The sequence below is a fragment of the Lactuca saligna genome, chromosome 2, assembly GCF_052625555.1.
Source record: "Lactuca saligna cultivar CGN05327 chromosome 2, ASM5262555v1, whole genome shotgun sequence".
Taxonomy (NCBI): Eukaryota; Viridiplantae; Streptophyta; class Magnoliopsida; order Asterales; family Asteraceae; genus Lactuca; species Lactuca saligna.
The window spans coordinates 181,603,319-181,624,949 of NC_136418.1; the positions used below are offsets into that span (position 1 = coordinate 181,603,319).

Below are 21,631 nucleotides of genomic sequence, written 5' to 3' on the forward strand. Positions count from 1 at the left end.
AGCCAGGGGCTCTTCTCCTTAGGTGTTGCTCCTAGGGGCGCTGTCCCCAAACCCGTCATTGGTTCAGGGGTTTCTCCCATATATATAGCAGTATACATTCAACTAAGACAAATTTAAACAAATGTATACTCGACACCATCCTAATTAGTTTAATATTTATGAAGACAACATTGATCGAAAAATTAATTTCATTACACTTAAATAATATTAGTGATACAAATCACCAATAATATAACAAATTGTTGAATTGACATATAATTAAATATTAATTTTCTTATAATTTTAATTATTTAATCTTGATAAATATATAAAATAGTTTGAATATGTTTTATAGAAACATATATCAATAAAAGAGAAATTGTTTTTTTAAATGATATAAATACTAAAGATAAAAAACCTTATTATAACATATTATTTAACGGTTTTTTTTATTAAAATATTAATATTATTAAATCTAACTTCATTTTGAAAATTGAAAAATATATAAGGGTAGTTTTTATAACATACAAATAAGATAATGACATTAGTTAATTTATTAAGACAAAATTGTAAGAATGGTCCCTGAGGTATGTCAAAACTAGCAAGTTTGGTCCAAAATGGGTTTAGCTCACAATGATGGTCCAATAGTTTCGTTTTGTTGCGAGTTTGGTCCAAAATTTTAAAAACTTTTTATAATGACGGATTTGCTCTTGGTATTTTCTCATTTTCAATTTTTTTTATTACAGAAATAAAAAAAGAACTCTCTCTCTCTCTCTCTCTCTCTCTCTCTCTCTCTTTGCCCTTAACAAATCAAGACTCAACCTCGATTTCATGAACTTAATAATGAACTTCAAGAACTCAAGAACGATCTTTAAGATGTAAACCTAGATAAAATTGACTTTTCAGATCGGAGTAGATGTGAAATGTTTCAAGATCGAACTCTATGTGTTTAACTCTTTTTATCCCTCCGATGAACATTTTTCAGTGAGTGTAGAACACAACATACACATAAACACACAATGGGTGCTCTTCATTCTTGATTTTGGATCTGAAATAAAACCCAAATCCAAAAGTTGAAGGTGGGTATACTCTTGGTTCCAAATCTGAAACGAAGATGAAGAATGGTAGATTTGATACAAAAACCACATACAAAATCCTACATGAAACGAAAACCTACCACCGATTCAAACAAAAGGTAGATCGATGGGAGTTCCGATGCGGCTAGGAAATCGCAATGAGGTGAAAGGGGGTTCGTCGAGACTGATGACCCTCTATGGGTTTACTCTTCATCTTCGCTGATCGGGAGAGGGAAGAAGGAACACAAATCGAAGTAGTCAAAATGGTGGTTTGGTGGTCACCTGTGGAGTCCACCCAAACCACCAGATCCGTCAACAACCCTACTTCCGGAATTGTATCTCCAACTTCATAGATGCATTTAATCTCCGCTATACCCCTCTTCAGCCACCACATCACATCTGCATTTCCGACACCTAAAACTCCAACTTTATTCTCCTCAATTTTCTTCCCGTCCCTATCTCATCTCATTCTCCCTTTAAAATTGGTGTTTGTTACAAAACACGATAAAAGTTGTTCTTTGGAGGTCATGAGGAAAACGTGCGGTGAAGATCTGTGTCCTCAAACCGATATCTAAGTGTATTGAGAGCTCCAACAATCGGTGATATTCATCTTCTCTAGCAAGTCGTCGTCGTTGACGGTACAGAGAGAATAGATCTGAGATCGTTTAATCTATAAAGTCGACCCACTTCAATTTCAACACCTACAAGGCTTGGAGCAGGTGGGTAAGAACCTCGAGGTGTAGCTAACGGATTTTTGGTGGTTCTATTGACCGGTGGGATGGTGATGTTTGATTTTGATTTGATGTAAGTTTGATTTTGATTTCCACCTATGATATGATCAAGAAGAAGAAGTGGGTATCATATATTTTTTTTCTTTTTTATGATCAAGAAGAAGAAAAGTGGGTATCGGATTTTTTTCTTTTTTCCTAAACATTCTTCAATGGATTTTTATGTAACAACGCAAGCATCAACCTATTTGAAGAACGAATTACACCTATGGCAAATGGACTGCCAATTGATTTTGATCTAGTTGAAGAACGAATTAAACTTCAGAACAATCTTAAAACTTTATTTCCAGATTAATTGTGAAGAAAGAGATGGGTTGTGACATCCGCAAAACCACGACCAGAAAAGACCGGTTTTGTTTATACTTTATTTCAAAATCAGAGTAATCTTTTAATAGTAGAGTTGCAGAAATTGTCCCAAAACAATATTATGATAATGATTTATCAAAAGCATTTCCGTAGAAATGTATTTCATTAAAAAGACTCGGGATGTCATGTTCGATACAGTACATAAGTATAAACAATACAACATAGGCCTTACTACATTATTTCATATTTACAGGTCTAAAATCCATTAATCTATCATCCCAAGACATCACATCTATGCTCATGCGCCACTACCTGTAATACAAGAAACTGAGTGGGTCAGGCTTGGGAGCCTGGTGAGCACATAGGGTTTTCAACCCACAATAAATAAGTTTATTAGCTTTATCAAACCAAACAAACCCGATTACCCGTTCCCATGATCCTCACTTTACGTCCCTAAAATATCTAACACAAGGGATCTAGTCTAAGGACTATCATCGGGACGGACACTACTGCTAAGGGGATTCCTCAGCAATAAATGTCCTTAAGGCAACCATGTGGGGGATGGAGTACATCTGGTGAGCACACAGTTCAAATAAACACACAGTTCGAATAAACACCTACAGGTTGCGAACCTGCTAGCGTTCCACTGAACTGTCTAGAATAGTCCGTGGTCGTCATCTATACTCCGCTAGATGACTGGATCATTAATAACATCTATAACGAGGCCTCTCATTATTTCATTTTATGACACAACAACTAATACATCTACCCATGTTTTACCCCAACATTTTCGTAGATATAAAATACATATACAATTTAAATCATTGAAAACATATATAAAATGTTCATTCAGCATAGATAGCAAGTATTCAGGTAATATGCACATATAGCACGTAATTTATATAAAATACTTTATATCTATGTGTAAGCTGAAAGTAACTATGCACTCACCTGAAAGGTGGTGACTCATCACTCGGACAGCGCTTCGATACTCTCAAAACGATTTTCCTTCGATAAAACCTAGTACCAATACCACTAGGGTTTAGTCTAATGATAACCGCGATAATGACTATTATTATTATTATATAAGCGTTAATAACACTCAATATAACTCATAATAATAGCCCAAATAATTATTTTAAGGACCTAATAACATTCCTATAATTATTTGAAAGCTATATTAAAAGTTATGTAAGCGTAGCTCACTTACAACGAATTTTATCGAAAACCGGAACTTAATTGGAGCAGCGTTTCGAAACCGAAAGACACTTTTTCTCGGGACTCCGGGAGCCTCGGGGCTTCCCTCGGGAGCTAGGGGTTTTATCTAGGGCCTAGGGAGGTTTAGGGGAGCTAGAGAGAGAAAGTAGTGAGAGAAAGAAGAAGAATTGGTGTGAAAATGTTGGAGACCCTCGCCCCTTTTTATACCCAGTGAGGCCTCGGATTACGCTGGGCGTAGTCCTTGGCTACGCTGGGTGTTCCTCGGATAATGGTGCCACCTGGACCCAACTGTCTCCCATTCATCGGAGGAGATAAGGTCGAAGGTACGCCGTGCGTACTTGACCTCGGACGCCGGGAGTAGCGAGACGAGGCGTTTCCAAATCCGAAGCGTTCACTGATCAACGATGGACGACCCACAACGCACCACGTCATCAAGCTCTTATCAGCCTTCGCAATTTCATACTCCGACTTCTAAAATTCATAACTTTCACATACGAGCTCCGTTTTCGACGTTCTTTATATCCACGCGAAGGTGGGAATGTACTCTACAACTTTCGTTTAGACTCCGTTGGCTAATTTTGACTCGATTTTAAATTTTGTATTATTAACGGGTCGGGAAAGGATTGGTCCGTTAAATCCTCATAACTTCTTCACCCGACGTCCGTTTTTGCCCATCTTTTTCTCGTTACGCTACTTTTAATGAGATCTTCGACTCTCATTTAGGTCGTGTCAGCTAAAAATCGCTCGATCTAATATTCGAATATCGGGCTGTACACTGCTAATCCGAAACTTAGAAAAATCATAACTTCTTCGTACGAAGTCAGATTTGGGCGTTCTTTTTATCGATGTTCTTAGTTTAACACATTATACGACTTTCATTTAGAGTGCTAAGGCTAAATCTCGCTCTATCGTAAATTCACTATTTGCGCTTCTCGTTATCGTGTCGGTTCCGTCGCGAAACTTCAACGGGGCATAACTTCTTCGTTATAACTCGGATTTCGGCGTTCTTTATATGTACGGAAACCTTGAGACATATTCTACAACTTGGTTAAGATTATTTATTCTAAATAATCCTTTGTCGAAAAATCGTTTTTGACACTTATTATCTCTAAATTGACTAGCTTGGATTTACGGGCGTTACATGGGTAGCGATCCATAGAAACAAAGACGTGAAGATATATATATATATATATATATATATATATATATATATATAGAGAGAGAGAGAGAGAGAGAGAGAGATAATTTAATTTTTATTTTATTTCTATTTTTTTTAATTGCAGGTAATAAAATAAAAATGAAAAATTAAATAACAGGGGCAAAATAATCTTTACAAAAAAAAAAATCAAACCAAATTGGACCAAACTCACAACAAAATGAAACTTGTAGACCACCCTTGCGAGTCCAAACTTGTTTGGACCAAACTCGCTAGTTTTGACATCACAGGGAGCATCCTTACAATTTCGTCATTTATTAAAAATAACTTTATAAAGGTTTAACCATTAAAATTGGAAACCAAAGTTTTTATCAACAAAAATCTATGTCTAAAGGATAAAGGTTTTGACAACTTAACCACTCTTGTCTATAGGGTTAATGTTACGAAATAAATTATGGTATTTAGGTTGTGTTGCCCACTTAAGTTATCAAAAAGTGTTTTTGGTATAGAATGTTTGAAAGCTTCTAGTTTTTATGTCTAACAAAACACTGTGGTTTGAACAAAAAGTCTCATTTAACACCACACAAAGATTATAACGTTTAGCTTAAAGAAATTGTTCTAAATTTAAAAATTATCACACTTTTAACAAAACGTTACCAACTATCAATGAGAAACAGCTACCCGCTAGTTTTACCGAACACGTGATAAATCACCAAAACTTTTAACTAATTGTTTTGCCATAAAGCAGTTAAGCACATGCTTCATTGGCATGATAACTTATTTGTATTCAAAATATGAAAACTTAGATAAATAACAATTAAATATTAAATATATGGTGATCTTTTTTAATTTAAATAAATATAGTATATGTAAACAACTAGGAGTTAACTTCACATACATTTATGTGGAGAATGTGAATTTGAAAACATGTGGAAGACGTTTCAATCATAAAGTGAACAAGTAATTGCTTCTACTTGCAATGTAAGTTGCTCGGGAGGTAGCATTGTCGTGTCGGAATATTTCAATATATGATTGGCGTTCAGAATCATTTTTGAGGTGTAAATGCTACAAAATATTTGACTTAACATTTATTCAGAACCGTCAAGAATATTCGTAAATTAAGCACCGACTTTAGTCTACTAGACTATACAAACCACTGAGTCATGTGTATACTTTTCATATGAAAATAGGGTCTATAGAGTCTTGTTATATACTATTAATCGGTCAACGTTTCAAGCAATTAGCTTGTTTACTAGTTATCAAGTTAGATAAAACCAAAATTAGATAACTAGACAATTTAGATTGGACTATTTGGTTCGGATATTCAGATTTTTTGATTGGTTTTTAATAAAAACTGAATTATTATTAGATTTCAATGGATTTTAAATGATCTTAAATAGAATTAAAATATAAAGACTTAAAAAAAATTCCAAGAATTATTAAGTTGCGTCGTTAACTCTTCCCTTTAACTATGTAATTATATTTATCATGTGATCCATCATGTGGATCTCAAAATTTCCTTTATATATATATATATATATATATATATATATATATATATATATATATATATATATATATATATATATATATATGTGTGTGTGTGTGTGTGTGTGTGTGTGTGTGGGGGGGGGGGGGGGGGGGAATGAATATGTGGTTGTTATATATGTAATATTAGGTATAGAACATATTTTTTCTGATTGATTTCATTTTGATTAAAAAAATTGATTTCATTTTGATTAAAAAAACATATTTTTTTTTCATTGTTAGCTTCTTCCGATTGCTTTTAAGCTCATATTATTTCTGATTTCATAATTTATTCTCAACACTACGTATTTCGAATGTGTTTTTTATATTAGACCTCTAGTAGACTTCATAACTTTCTTTTACACCAACCATATGGGTACTTGAATGGTTTTTTTTGATGTGTTATGGGAAGAAGTTTATTGGGTTTTTAATGAATAATTTCAATCTTTCACAATAGTTTTCTATTTTAAATTTGAATATGAAGTTTATAGGTAGTTGATAATGTATTCTTATACATGGTTTGTGCTGCACAATTAAAAATTAAAACTCCATAAAAGTATATATACAAAGCCTATCATCTAGTCTAATAGAGAATAAAGAAAGATGGTATAGAGATTTGATTGTATTTTATTAAAATTATGTAGTTTTTAATGGTTCTATATCTAATATTAGGTACATAACAACCACAGTAAGCTCTATATATATATATATATATATATATATATATATATATATATATATATATATATATATATATATATATATATATATATATATATATATATATATATATATATATAGTGTATCTTATCAAGAATGTGAAAACAACAAATTCTAAAGGCTAAATAAAACAAAGGACATCTTGGAAAAAATACCCAGCATATCAACCTTATAACATCATTCCATGTTGTACACCATATCTAAATAGATTATGTTAGAAAATAGGATTTGAATATACTTTTTGAAATTTATAATTCGGTCTTGTGCATGAGGTCATATAAAGTTATAAATAGGATAATCCAAGAAAATCGATTTGTATTATAGTCTTAATCCAAATCATCAACACGAAATCTCTTGTTGTTTGTATGTTTTTTGATACAAAAAATTTAGCAAAGTAATAGTACGATTTCTCGGTATTTCTTCTACAGCACAAAGTCTCCGAATTATAGGAAGAAGATGACGATTTTGGAAGAAAATGTTGTGTCCCATTGAATAGACCCACAGGACCATTATGTTTTTGGCTGGAAGATAAATACAATATCCATATTCATTAAAGATTAACCGTCGTAAGAATCTCTTCCTTGGATCCCATTAATTATGATCGTTGTCCCTAGACCCCACCGGGAGCGATGCCGACACCACTTCCTCTGGTCTCATCGTATGATCTGAATATCAAGTATGTAATAGTATAGGAGATGTAAATGGGAAATTTATAGATATTAATATGATCATTTATGCAACAAATTAAATTAAGATCTTTATTGTCATAAACTTTAAGGACAATGATTCAAGAGGTTAAAATTTTTTTTGACACATTTATTTTGTAAATTTCTTTTTACATACTCGGTTACCATTTGATGTGTCATGTAAAATGGTTGGTGAACTATATTTTTGGATGAAATTGTTTGTCCTAGATTTGTTTTTTGACATATTTTGTCACCGTTTTTTTGTACATATTACATCAATAATTTGATAAAGTTGTTTTTTTTAATGACAAACGGTCCAACAAAAGTCTAGCTACAATATTTAATCAATAACCCCGAGTTTGAGCTTTTTACAGGACAAACTCAGTCCCTAAAGGGATTTTTAGAGATTAATTTCTATACATGGGGTATAATTGCAAGAGACAAATTTAAAAGGTTCAAAGATTTGAACTCTTGATCTCAAATTCATGTGGCTATCAAACTCGATGCATCAATCCACTTAGGTTGGATATCACCTCAAGGAAAGGAGGTGATGACTCTATATCACTGAGCTATGACACGTTTTTGTTTTTCAAAATTTGCTAACATGATATATTGTTTATAAGGTCTTTAAAATTTTAAAGAAAAACAAAAATGGAAGACTAGAAAGCTAGGTCTCTCCCATTGACTAGGGGTCGTTTCCTTTCTTTGAGATCATTACTTCGAAATGAAGCTGCCATGGTTAAAATGACATTTTTTAAACAATTTTGTAAGTTTATTAGTACCATCTAAAAAAAAGAGCAAAAATGGCTAATGATAATCGATAAACCTACAAAAACCAATTAAAATGATACTTTTTGAACAAATTTATCATATTATTGATGCAATTATTACACATAGAAAACCAAAAGTTTATTATCCTCTAAACCATTTTTCGCTAAATTTAAATATTATATTTGTTTATCTTCAAACAGTGACTTGGAATATAAAGACCCCATGTCACGATGCAACTTGCGGGAGATGAATGTAGGCTACAATTCAAAGTTCAAACCATTATGCATTCTTGTTTATGATCGTGATATTTGATTAATTTTAGCATTTTATGTGATCCAAGTGGTCATTATACATATTGAACGGATAAAACATATCTATAACATAACTCTCACAATAAATGATAATTCCCTAACTTCGGTATTCCACCTTGAAATAAAGCTAGAATACAATAACAAATTGAAAGATAAAAAAGGTCACTTGTTGCCGGCGTTTTATGCTTTTCCATTACATAAGTTAAATACAAAAATAACTTTTATTTTTACTTTTCTGCTTCCTTTTATTTCAACTTCACAAAAATAGATTTTAAAAGTATGTATATTAAATTATAACAATCTCATACAAATAGATAACTACAATATAATATTGACAACTCAAAATATACAAAAAATAAAAAGAAAAATAAATACAAAGATCGACCAAAGAATCTTACTTATTCAGTTTTTTTATAAATTTCAAAGATCCTACTTAAAAACAAATGAATAGTTATAGCAGAAAATAATCTAATTTATAAATCCAATTTGATTAAAAAAGTATATCTTAGTTAGAAGATTTTGCCATTTATGTCTATGTGCGTATAGAATCCCCCGTTTTACAATGCTTTCTCTTTGTTGACTTACATTACCCAATATCTCTCTATAATACACACCATAAATAAACGTCTAATCCTCTGAGTTCACATACTACATTAAACACATTCTTCATAACTAACTTTCTAAATTGCAGTATCTTATTTGGAATGGATGAAAGCAAGGAAAAAATGGTTGAAATCCTAACGTGCATTTATTATGTTAACACATTTGTTCTTGCTTGATTAAAATTTGTAGGACCATAGATTCAATGGTCAACACTAGTTGTACGATTGAAGATGGTTATTCATGGAGAACATATGGTCAAAAAGAGATCCTTAACTCTAAATTCCCACGGTAATAATCTTTTTTAATTCTTTTAATATATTGTATCGATTTTTAAAATGATACTTTAAGACATTATAACATATTTTTAATTTTAAATCTATCATATTTTGCTTTTGTAGATGTTACTTCAGATGTACACACAAATATGTTCTTGGGTGCAAAGCTTTAAAACAAGTTCAAAAGTTGGAAGATGAAACAAACATGTTGCACATCACATATTTTGGCTATCACACATGCTCACCTTCAAACACTTTCTCACACCATGGAGGTGTCCTTGATCGTTAAGATTCTAAAATATATCACAATTTACTAGACAACCCTTTGACTATTACAAATGTCCAAATTAACCCCTCGTTGGAAAACGATCCATCACCTAAGGACACAGAATCATTAACTACATTGGTTTGGAAGGAGATTATGATTAATGATTTAGAATGTTTCAAGAACTATGGGATTTAAGTGATATCCCATTTGCTAATGTATTTCTTATTAAGATATAAACCACACGTGTATTTACTTTGTCAATATTGTTATAGATCTCCTTATATTTCTACCATATATATCTCATATCAGTTAGTCTCCTTTGTACTATATATACAGTTATATGGCTTATCAATACAACCGAACAATTCCATTATATCGATTCTTCTCTTCTCTAAATTCCTTATATGGTATCAGAGCATATGCTCTCAAGAAAGCACACCCATCAATTCTCCTCATTCTTCACCTCAACTCTCACCTGAAACGAATTTCAGAAATGGGAGACGGAAGCACAACTCTTAACGTCAACACCATTCTCAAAGACATCACGATTGTCAATTTTCCAGCAACTCTAAAATTGACATCCACTAATTATCTTGGGTGGAAAACGCAGATCGAAGCCTTGCTGTAGGGTCTTGATCTTTTCCGGTACATCGACGGCACTTATCCAGCCCCTAAACCAACCACTGACACTGACGGCACAGTCACTCCTCATCCCGACTATCAAAAGTGGTTCAGACAAGATCGGCTCTTATTCGGTGCCCTAGTTGGAAGTCTTTCTCCACAAATCGTTCCTTTAATCACAAACGCCGCCTCCTCTCTTGAAGCTTGGAAAACCCTAGCGGCTACATACGCTTCTCCCTCCAGAGGACACATCAAACAACTCCGATATCGACTTAAACAAATTACCAAAACCCAAAATCAAACCATTACGGAGTATATGCAGGCAATTAAAACAGTTGTTGATGAACTTGCCATCCTTGGCAAGAAACTTGATCAAGAAGACATAATTGATGCTGTTGTCTGTGGCCTAGATCAAACTACCTACAAACCCATCATGGATGCAATTCATGCACGTGATTCCACAATCTCATTCAACGAGCTTCATGAAAAGCTTATCAACCATGAGCTTACTTTGGCTCAGCAGACTGCAACCACAGGAATCCACCAACCTGCATCTGTTTTTTACGCACATCATCAAAATACCAAGAAGCAATGGCCTTCTCGCCAAGACAACAATCAAGCGCTACTTCCAACTCCCACCAAACAAGCACCTCAAGCAACAGGACAACGCCCCTTTTTGGGCAAATGCCAGTGGTGTCATCAAAAAGGACATTCGCTGAGCAACTGCTTCACCTTCAAGAAGATATTCCCAACTGCCTCTGTACCTGCTCCTCCTAATCGTCTTATGCAGGTTAACAATGCACAAGCTCATCTTATGAATCCGTCAGGTGCTCCGAACACAGCAAACTGGATTTTTGATAGTGGAGCAAGCTTTCACGCCACAAATGATTTGAACAACCTCTCAATCCACTCTCCATACGATGGCACTGAAGAATTGGTCATTGGTGATGGTTCGTGTTTAAAAATCTCTCATATTGGCTCTCTAATTCTTCACACATCTCACACACCTCTCATTCTTAAAAACGTATTATATGTGCCATCTTTATCTCGAAATATCATCTCTATCTACCGTTTATGCATTGATAATCACTTTCTCATTGAATTCTACTCTTTTGTTTTTGTCATAAAGGACTTGGCAACCAAAACCCCACTGTTCAAGGGCACAGCGACCAAGGGCATGTATGAACTCAGATCATCCCTGCAGCCCACTGTCTTCGCCATGCATCGAACATCTTCCTCCATTTGGCATCATCGATTAGGCCATCCACAGAATAAAGTTTTCCAGCAGTTGTCTACTTCTCTTTCTTTTAGTTCAAATTCATTAGACAATTGTAACTCATGTCGTATTAATAAAAGCCATCGTTTGCCATTTCATACTTCCTCTCTTGTCTCTACTAAACCTCTAGAATTAATTTTTTCAGATGTATGGTGCTCTCCCATTGAATCATTTGATCACTACAAATACTATATCATATTTGTAGATCACTTCACCAAATATACTTGGCTTTATCCTATGAAACAGAAATCTGAATCTCTTCCCATCTTCACACGCTTCCAATCATTAGTTGAAAATTATTTCCAAACCAAAATCAAGCAATTATTCTCTGACAATGGCGGAGAATACATCAAACTCGCAAATCATCTAGCTTCTCATGGCATTTCTCACCTAACTTCTCCTCCACATACCCCTGAACATAATGGGTATGCTGAACGCCGGCACCGACATATTGTCGAAACCGGCTTAGCTCTCCTCTCTCACTCAAATATTCCGGTCACCTACTGGCCTTTCGCATTCACCACTGCTACATACCTCATAAACCGCATGCCTACTTCACTTCTTCATAATCTGTCACCATTCCGCTGCTTATTTCAAAAAGAACCAAACTACTCAAAATTACGTAGTTTTGGCTGCTTATGTTACCCTTGGCTCAGACCATATTCACCTCATAAACTACATCCTCGTTCAACCCCATGTTTTTTCGTTGGTTACTCCCCAACACAAAGTGCATATTATGCACTCGATCCTGTCTCAACAAAATTATACACTTCTAGGCATGTCGTTTTTATAGAAAATGATTTTCCATTTCATAAACTTACTACATCTCCTACATCCACTACTCCTATAGATCTTAATCACTGGGTACCCTTAAGTATTCCTATCACTCACTCCAACACAACCCCACCCCCTGTACAACCACAAACTCATACTCCTCCTCCCTCTCCCCCACCAAATAATACTCCACAAAATAATTCTCCCCCTCCATCTCCATCTCCTTCCCCTCCCCCTTCATTTAAAATGAACACACGAACCAACCCAAAACCCAACACCAGATATTACAACTCTAACTTTCAACTATACACAGCCTCTCCCTCTTATCCATCCGAACCTTCCTCCCTAACTCAAGCTCTTAAACATCCTTCATGGCGTAAAGCCATGCAAGAAGAGTTTGATGCTCTTGAAAGAAACCAAACATGGTCTCTTGTTCCTTCATCTCAAGCTCCCAATCTCGTTGGCTGTAAATGGGTTTATCGTACAAAATATAAGCCCGATGGTTCTATTGATCGCTTAAAAGCTCGACTAGTGGCCAAAGGTTTCAACCAAAGGCCTGGTATTGATTATAAAGAAACTTTTAGTCCTGTCCTTAAACCAGCCACCCTTCATCTCATCCTTTCTCTTGCTGTCTCTCAAAACTGGCCATTAAGACAATTGGACATAAATAACGCCTTTCTACAAGGTCACCTCCATGAAGATGTCTTCATGTCTCAACCCCCTGGATTTCTTAATCCATCTTTTCCTCATCACGTTTGTAAACTTAATAAAGCTCTCTATGGGCTGAAACAAGCGTCCTGAGCTTGGTATGATGAACTTAAAGCATACCTAATTTCTCTTGGTTTTAAGCCAACAATCTCTGACTCATCTCTCTTTATCCTCAAAACAGCCTCCAACTTTATCCTTGTTCTTGTATATGTTGACGATATTATCGTCACAGGTCCATCTCCAGATTCTTTATCTCACTTCATCACTAATCTCGCCACAAAATTTTCCTTTAAAAGATCTTGGTTCTCTCTCATATTTTCTAGGTATCGAAGTCCTTCCACATTCCTCTGGTATTTTTTTATCTCAACGCAAATACATACTTGATATCCTCACGAGAGCTAATATGAGTGACTGCAAACCCTTATCTACACCAATGACTAATACTGAACCCCTGAGGCTTACTGGTGGTACACCTTTGAAGTCACCAACTGATTATCGAGCACTAGTTGGTGCACTGCAATATTTATCCTTAACAAGACCAGATACATCTTTTGCAGTGAATCGTCTCTCTCAATTTATGCATGCACCTACCTCTCTTCACTGGATAGCTCTCAAAAGGCTGTTACGATACTTACATGGCACTTTACATCATGGAATCGTTTTACGCAAAAACTCCCCTTTAACACTTCATGCTTTTACTGATGCTGATTGGGCAGGTGATAAAGATAATTACAGAAGTACCACAGGTTACATTGTATATCTTGGTGCTAATCCATTATCATGGAGCTCCAAACGTCAAAGTACCCTTGCAAGAAGCTCAACAGAGGCAGAATTCCGTGCTGTGGCTTCCACAACTACTGAAGTACAATGGCTTACTTCCCTATTAAGCGAACTTGGTTTCCAATCTGCTACAACACCCACCATCTATTGTGATAATCTCAGTGCTACATCCTACTCTGCAAATCCCGTTTTCCACTCACGCATGAAGCATCTTGCCTTAGATTTTCATTTTGTTCGCGAAAAAGTTCATCATGGTTCTCTCAGAGTTCATCATATAGCAGGTGATGACCAATTGGCAGATGCTCTCACCAAACCTCTTCCAGGATCACGGTTTCACTACCTTATTTCCAAGATCGGCCTCATCTCCGGATCGTCCATCTTGCGGGGGCATATTAAGATATAAACCACACGTGTATTTACTTTGTCAATATTGTTATAGATCTCCTTATATTTCTACCATATATATCTCATATCAGTTAGTCTCCTTTGTACTATATATACAGTTATATGGCTTATCAATACAACCGAACAATTCCATTATATCGATTCTTCTCTTCTCTAAATTCCTTATATTTCTTTCTTAGTTTGATTCCAGAGTTGGATCTTTTTAAATATTGAAATAGTGTATTAGTCTATTCTTTATTTTATGCTCTAATATCAATGCTACCATACACGTAATGTACATTCTAGAAACACCTTGTTTGTGCTTGGAATTTAATATGACAGACTAATTATATATAACCATCCTGGCGTAAAAAAAGACTTGGTGTCTATGTTGAATCCTTGGAATGCGTATATTTTTTATGCTTTCATAAAAGGTAGTGATTTTTGTGGTTCTGGCATACCTACGACAATAGATATTAGATACCCTTCTTGGTAGGTACGAAAGAATGATGTTTTATTTATTTATTTATTTATTTGTATGTTAATGAATGAATATAACCATAAAAGATTAATGCATTTTTAAGTTTTATTTGTGTTTTTTATTCTTTTGTTGCAATTTCATTATAAAAATCATGTAAATATAGTTTATTTAATATATAAATATTTTTTGTTATGTAAACTTTATCTATTATATTTAAACTACATTACATCATTAAATATTTTTGTTTTCTATTTTTTATATAAAAATATTTGAAGTATAAAGATATTATTTTATTAATTTTTGTTTTTTACGTGATGTAATTTTTAAGATTTATCTTTATTTTTCCTACACAAATATATTTATTTTAATGAAAAATATGATGCATTATTATAAAAACATTATGTTATTATAAAAATAATAGTATATTGTTATTTTTGTTATAAAAATACAAGTATGTGGTTTTGACTTGAAAGTAAAAATATATTTACGTTTTGATTTTATAATATAAATACGTAATGGTCTCAAATTAAAAATAAAAGCTAACAATCAATGAACTGTGTTGACTTTAAAAATTTTAATTGAAACAGAACCAAATAAAATTTAATTTAATTGGTTTAAATAAAAGTTAAATCTAAATAATATACGGTAAATTTTATTTTGGTTCGATATAAACTTTTGATATTTAATTTAATAGAATTATTTAGTTTTATCAAACTTTAAATCTATTCATTAATAAATACATAAAGTTTTCAAAACAAAATTAAAACTTGTTTGTCAGCTATTAAGAAAATAATTAATTCTTTATAATCATTTTAGCCTTTTTTTTCCACCTAAACTGCTACACATACTAAAATAATTAACCGTTTAATTAATATGTCATTGACTCCATTCAATTCATTTTCTCTAAAGAAAAATAAAAATATTTTATATGTTTAAAATGTTTGTGTTATATAAATAATAAGGCATCATACTTTTTTTTTATCAAAATAAATATATGCCTAAGAAAAAAAAATAAAGATAAGCTTTGAAAATAATATTACATAAAAATTAAAAGTAGATAAAATGATGTTTTTAGATTTTAAATATTTTTAGATAAAAATAAAAAATAAAAATATCTAATGATGTATTGTAGTTTAAATATTTTAGATAAAGCATAGATAACAAGAACTATTTATATATTAAATAAAATATATTTATAATGTTTAATAAATCAAAGAAAAAAGTTAAAAAAAAAAAAAAAAACTAAAATATAGAAAATGTAATATTTATATAACTAAATGTTAGAAATAGTTTTTATGAGAAGTTTCACAAATTGTAATTAGGTGAAGTTTCATAAAATATTGGAAATTATTTATCCAAAATTCCTTCAACTTAACTGCATCAAATGGACATCCACGATAAGGAGTATTAGAGTGCAAGGTTTTATCCAAATGGATAAATAAATAAAAAAAGGTTCTAGAGAGACTATTTTGGGGACAACATCAAAACCATATAGATCATTTGTGAAATTTTGTCATAGTGTGCGGCACCATCTTAGGGGTCGTTTGATTTGCACTTACCCAGTCTGGTCAGAGCTGACTGCTGACCCGGTCAGTAGTCAGACTGTTTGATGGGCCTCCATTGTGGCTGACTCGGTAAGCAATCTATGACCAAGGGGTTGACTCAGTAAAAAAAAAAAGAGGCTGACCGATGCAATTTTCTTCTCCTGCGCCCTAACACAAATCGCCGCTCATTCTTCCTCTTCCTTCAATATTCAGCGCAACAAGCAACAACAGCTCCTGCGCCATGACGACACAACAATTTCTCCTCCAGCTTCCGACCACTTCACCTCCTGCGCCGACGAAGATACAGCTCCGACGACGAAGACACAGCCCCAGTGAGGAGATCGACTGCAGGTACGTTTCTTCGTTTTTTTTTCCTGAAATCACAAAACCCTTCAATGTTTGCTGTCAAATTGATGATTTCATTCTGAAATTAGGGTTTGAAATTACTTCTTTCATTATTCTTGGATTCAATTAGAACAAACGGTTAACATGAAATCAATTTCTAATGTGTTTTTGTTTATGAAATCTGATTTTATCTATACGAAGGAATGAATTGCTTGTGTATGAAATCTGTATGAACTAATGTGTGAAATCACAACCCCTTATATAGTTGTTAAATCGAATGAATTGTGTACTGTGTGTATATGATATGTTTAAAACAATGATTAGAATTTGTTACATAGGTATATGTGTATTACCAAACTGATATATGAGATCTTGTCTTCAAGTTATGTACTCTGTGTATATGATATCTCCCAAGTATTGTCTTCAAGTTGTATTATCTTTAGGTTAAACAAAAAAATATATGTTTTATCTTATTGACATCAAGCAAATAGTGTTAGCTATTTGTAAATGTGTGTTATGTGGATGATTAGATTTTTTTCTTCTTTTTACAATAGACATGGCAAATAAAAGAATTAGGGTTAGTTGGAAGTCAGAATTGGTGGACAAAACTTTTTTGGAAGCATGTATACAAGAATTAACAAGCAATGGCCGGGAGGGTAGCGGACTAAAAGCAAGCTCATGGGTTGTGGTTGCGGAGAAATTGAAAACAGATCATAATTTTATTGTCGACAAAAAAACAAATGAAAAACCGATACGACTATTTAAAAGCAAAGTATGCAGTGTGGTTAAAACTTAAAAACAAAAGAGGAAATATTTATAATCCTGTTACGAATTCTTTTAACATGACTAATGAAGAATGGGAAGCGGAAGCGAAGGTACATATATACATATTTTTTAAAGTAGATTATTTTTTTTACTACTTTAATAATATTTATTAAATTTGTCAAACAGTTGAACATGTATGTAGATAAGCTGAGAAATGCACCCCTCCCTTGCCCTGAACTTTGTTCCCAACTATTTGATGGGGTGACCTCGACCGGTGTTCACAGTTGGTGGCCATCTTCGACATTTCCTCATCCCAATGAAACCTTTAGTACACATGATTTTGAGGATACAGAGATGGATGAGCCAACACCTCATGCAGATACCCCAAGCTCAATAGTACCTCAACCTACTAGTGGGGAATCATCTGGGCGGACAAAAAACAAGGGGGGGGGGGGGGGGGAGAACGAAATGGTCCTAAAGAAACCACACTTGATGATGAGTTGAAAGAAGTTGGAAAAGAGATTATCAAGGCTACACAAGCATTCACTGAAGCAAATAATCTTGACAAGGAGATGGATGCTTGTATGGCAAAGTTGACAAGCTTGGAGTGGGGAGAATATGATCCGAAATACACCACTGCTCTTATGTTATTTGCTGAAAGTGCTGGTAATAGGAAAATTTGGTTGCGCCTTAACTTGTCAACTTGTGAGTCGTGGGTAACAAATGCAGGAAAAAAGTTTGGATTAGTTGGTTGACTTTATTATTTACATGTTACGTTGGACTTTAGTATGTTATGGTTTATTGTTTGACTTTAGTATGTTATGGTTCATTGTTAGACATTAGTATTCTATGGTTTAGTTATGTTATGGATTGTTTTTTTTAGGTGCGGTTATGTTATATGAATTTATATGTTATGGAATGTTATGTTTTTCGTATTTACATGTTACGGTTTGTTATGTTATGGATTGTTATGTTATTGATTGTTATGTTATTAATTAAAATGTAATTTGTATTTGACATCTAACAGGACACATGGATAAAGAAGGTGACTTTTTACATTTTCTTATATTCTCGTGGTATTGGTTGATGTTGGTTCGACAAAGGCAAAGAATAATTAAAAGAATAAAAGCTAGCGAACAGGTAGCAAAGGGATATGTGTACACGCAAGATTTGATACACGGATGTCCTATACAATGTTACGATATGATACGTCTTTCACAAGATGCATTTGTACTATTATGCAATCACTTTACACAAAGAAATTGGTTGCAATCTAGTAGGACGATACGCGTTGAAGAGAAGATGGCTATGTTTTTACATGTTATAGGACATAATGAACGTTTTCGATCCGTTAAAGAAAGATTTCATCACTCCACAAAAACGATTCATCAATGTTTTCATGAGGTCTTACGTGCAATGATGTATTTTGCATGAGAAATTATAGTACCAACCTCGTCTAATTCAAAAAGAAATACCTTAGAACGACATAGACGGCTAATGCAGATATTTTCCGGAGCAATAGGTGCACTAGATGGAACACTTGTACATGCAGTTGTGTCTGTTGATCAACAAACTCGTTATAGGGGAAGAGGAAAAGGTGAATGTTATCAAAATGTAATTGGAATTTGTAATTTTGATATGATATTCACCTTTGTATGGGCTGGATGGGAGGGCATATCACATGATTCTAAAGTTTTGAAAGAAGTTGCATTTAACTCAACTTCCGGATTTCCATTCCCTCCACCAGGTTTGTAACTTTACTATACGTTTTATTATCTATATTATTTATATGATAAATTTGTCATACATCTACAGATAAATATTACCTTTGTGATGCCGCATACACCAACACCCGTGGATTTATGGCTCCCTACCGCAATACTAGTTATTGGTTAGCCGATTTTCGAAGAAACATAGCTTTGACTAAGGAAGAAATGTTCAATCATGCTCATGCACAACTTAGAAATTACATTGAACGTGCTTATGGTGTATTGAAGGCGAGATTTCCAATTTTAAAACAAATGGCTCCTTATCCTTTTCCAGTGCAAAGAGACATAGTCATTTCCTGTGTTGCGGTCCATAATTTTATAATGAAATACGATATTTAAGATGAATTATTTATGAACTTTGAACAAAACACTATGGTTACTCATAATGTGGGTGGTGGAGGAAATGAGGGTCAAAACATAGAAGGCATAGAATGAGGTTCAGAAGCCGTTAACTATATCACTAATTTGCGTGACCAGATTGCTAATCTGTTACTTTCAAATGGTTCACGTTAAATAGTGTACTTTTTTTATTATGTATGACAATTTGTATTTGGATTTTGTATTACACTTTGTATTTGGATTTTAATTGATGTATGTTTAATTTGGATTTTATATGATAATTTGTGGTTTTATAATTTTTTTATCCAGCACAAGAGACGACACAAGGGTAATATGATCATTTTTTCATTCAGCACAACCATTCAGATAAATAATCAAACGAGATAAACTCAATCAGATATGGATTTAGTCAACATTTCTAACCCAGTCAGCTCTAACCCAGTCAGCAACTATCAAACGAGTCTTTACTTATTTTGTCAAAGAGTGTGATGTCACACTTTAATATCCTATTTTTCAAAAACTATTTAATTTATATTTGATTGGCAAATTGCTTTCTTGTGGTTTACTTGAATATATAAGAAAGTTTAATAACGTCGCTATTTATTTTGACTTGGTATTTTGTACTAGTCGGTGGTAACGAAGTTTTAAATGGTGTAACTATGTTGATTCCTGAATGTGTCAAGTTGGTGTTTGGTGTTTTCCGATGTTTGACAAACCGTGGACCAATGTTTGCTTCAAACAATTTTAGCAATTATTGGAGTTCAAGTCTAAATGTTTCAAACTCAATATGAATCAAATAGACCTTTGACTGCAACTGAAAAGAAGAGTCCTACTTCATACGTTGTAGCACTCTGTTTCATCTCATATTGTATAGGACGACATAAGACCACTAGGAACAAAGGGCGAGATACATATACACGTGATTTTCCTTGACCATATTCAATCTTGGGATACATTCTTGACATTGTAGAAAAATATATAATGCATATGATATATATCATAGAATTTACTATAACAAAATAAATTAAATAATAGTTGGACCATAAGCAAATACCATTATACTGTGGTGCGCTCCGTAGTTGAGCAATGGATGGAACAAAAGTTTAAATAATTATTTTCAACTTTAATTTGTTGGTATTTTGTATAACTTGGTGATATTATTTTGATGATCCTGATTTTTTTTTTTTTAAATGATAAACATCATTCACTTGCAAACGAAAGGATAGTTGAAGATTGGGGAGGGAATTGGAATTGACAACTTAGAGAGGTACATGAAAAAAAATGACAAAATAATATTCTTTTTTTTTTTTTTTTTTTTTTTTTTTTTTTTTTTTAAGCATTGTAGCTAATAATTTGGATTTTGTATCTAGGATACGTGATCATTATCTAAGCTATCAATTACGCGCTATAGCGTTTTGCGGAGGTCAGGAACCGCTATTTTCAACTTAGCGTTTTCATTTCGCGGTACCGCTATTAGCGGCGCTATTTACCGCTATTTCAATAACCGCTATAGCGGCGCTACGGGCGCTATTCCATTTTCGTTCACATTTTGGGTCATTTGGTTACTTTGTCAATGAAAAACTAGTTTTAATGATCTCACTACACTTTTATTTTAAAATGCCCAAACAACTAACATAACTCAAAGCATTCAAAGCAACTACGTCTACCGATAACTCTCTTTTCTCATCTCTTTTTGTACTCACGACTACTTGAACTGCTATGGTCGGACTCCATTAATGATTTTTGTAAATCGAACCACACCTATGAGGCTACGACTTGGGACTTAACTCGTCATATCAACCATGACCTACTAATACGATATTGAACACGAGCAATACAATTAAATTCTATTTGACACTTTGACAATACCTAGTTTCCATATTACCATAATAGAATATTATGTTATGTTTTTATATGACTTTTTAGGTTTATGATATTAATTCTATATAGACTTATAGTATTAATACTCAAATATATATAACTTCTATATAAATATAATATAAAATTATAAATTATACGTAATATTAAAAAACCGCTATATCACCGCGATAACCGCGATCTTAAATGTAACATCCCAAAATACGATCCAAATTTTTTTGTTTAAATAGTAATAAAAATCATATACTGATCGTCATCTCATAAACACTATATGTCAAATATC

General features: G+C 33.4%; 1 protein-coding gene across 1 annotated transcript; it reads left to right on the forward strand.

Annotated features, from left to right (window-relative positions):
- The first annotated feature begins 18,859 nt into the window (after positions 1-18,859).
- Positions 18,860-19,470, forward strand: LOC145030465 (uncharacterized). The gene is made up of 2 exons (XM_078978831.1): positions 18,860-19,109; positions 19,178-19,470. Exons 1-2 carry the CDS (start codon positions 18,860-18,862, stop codon positions 19,468-19,470), a joined length of 543 nt encoding a protein of 180 aa, XP_078834957.1.
- The last annotated feature ends 2,161 nt before the right edge of the window (positions 19,471-21,631 follow it).

Bases quoted from the DNA above. Each gene is read 5' to 3' on its own strand.
- LOC145030465 (XM_078978831.1), top strand. From the start codon at position 18,860: ATGCAGATATTTTCCGGAGCAATAGGTGCACTAGATGGAACACTTGTA. The intron at 19,110-19,177 runs GTTTGTAACTTT...ATACATCTACAG, and splicing joins ATTTCCATTCCCTCCACCAG to ATAAATATTACCTTTGTGAT.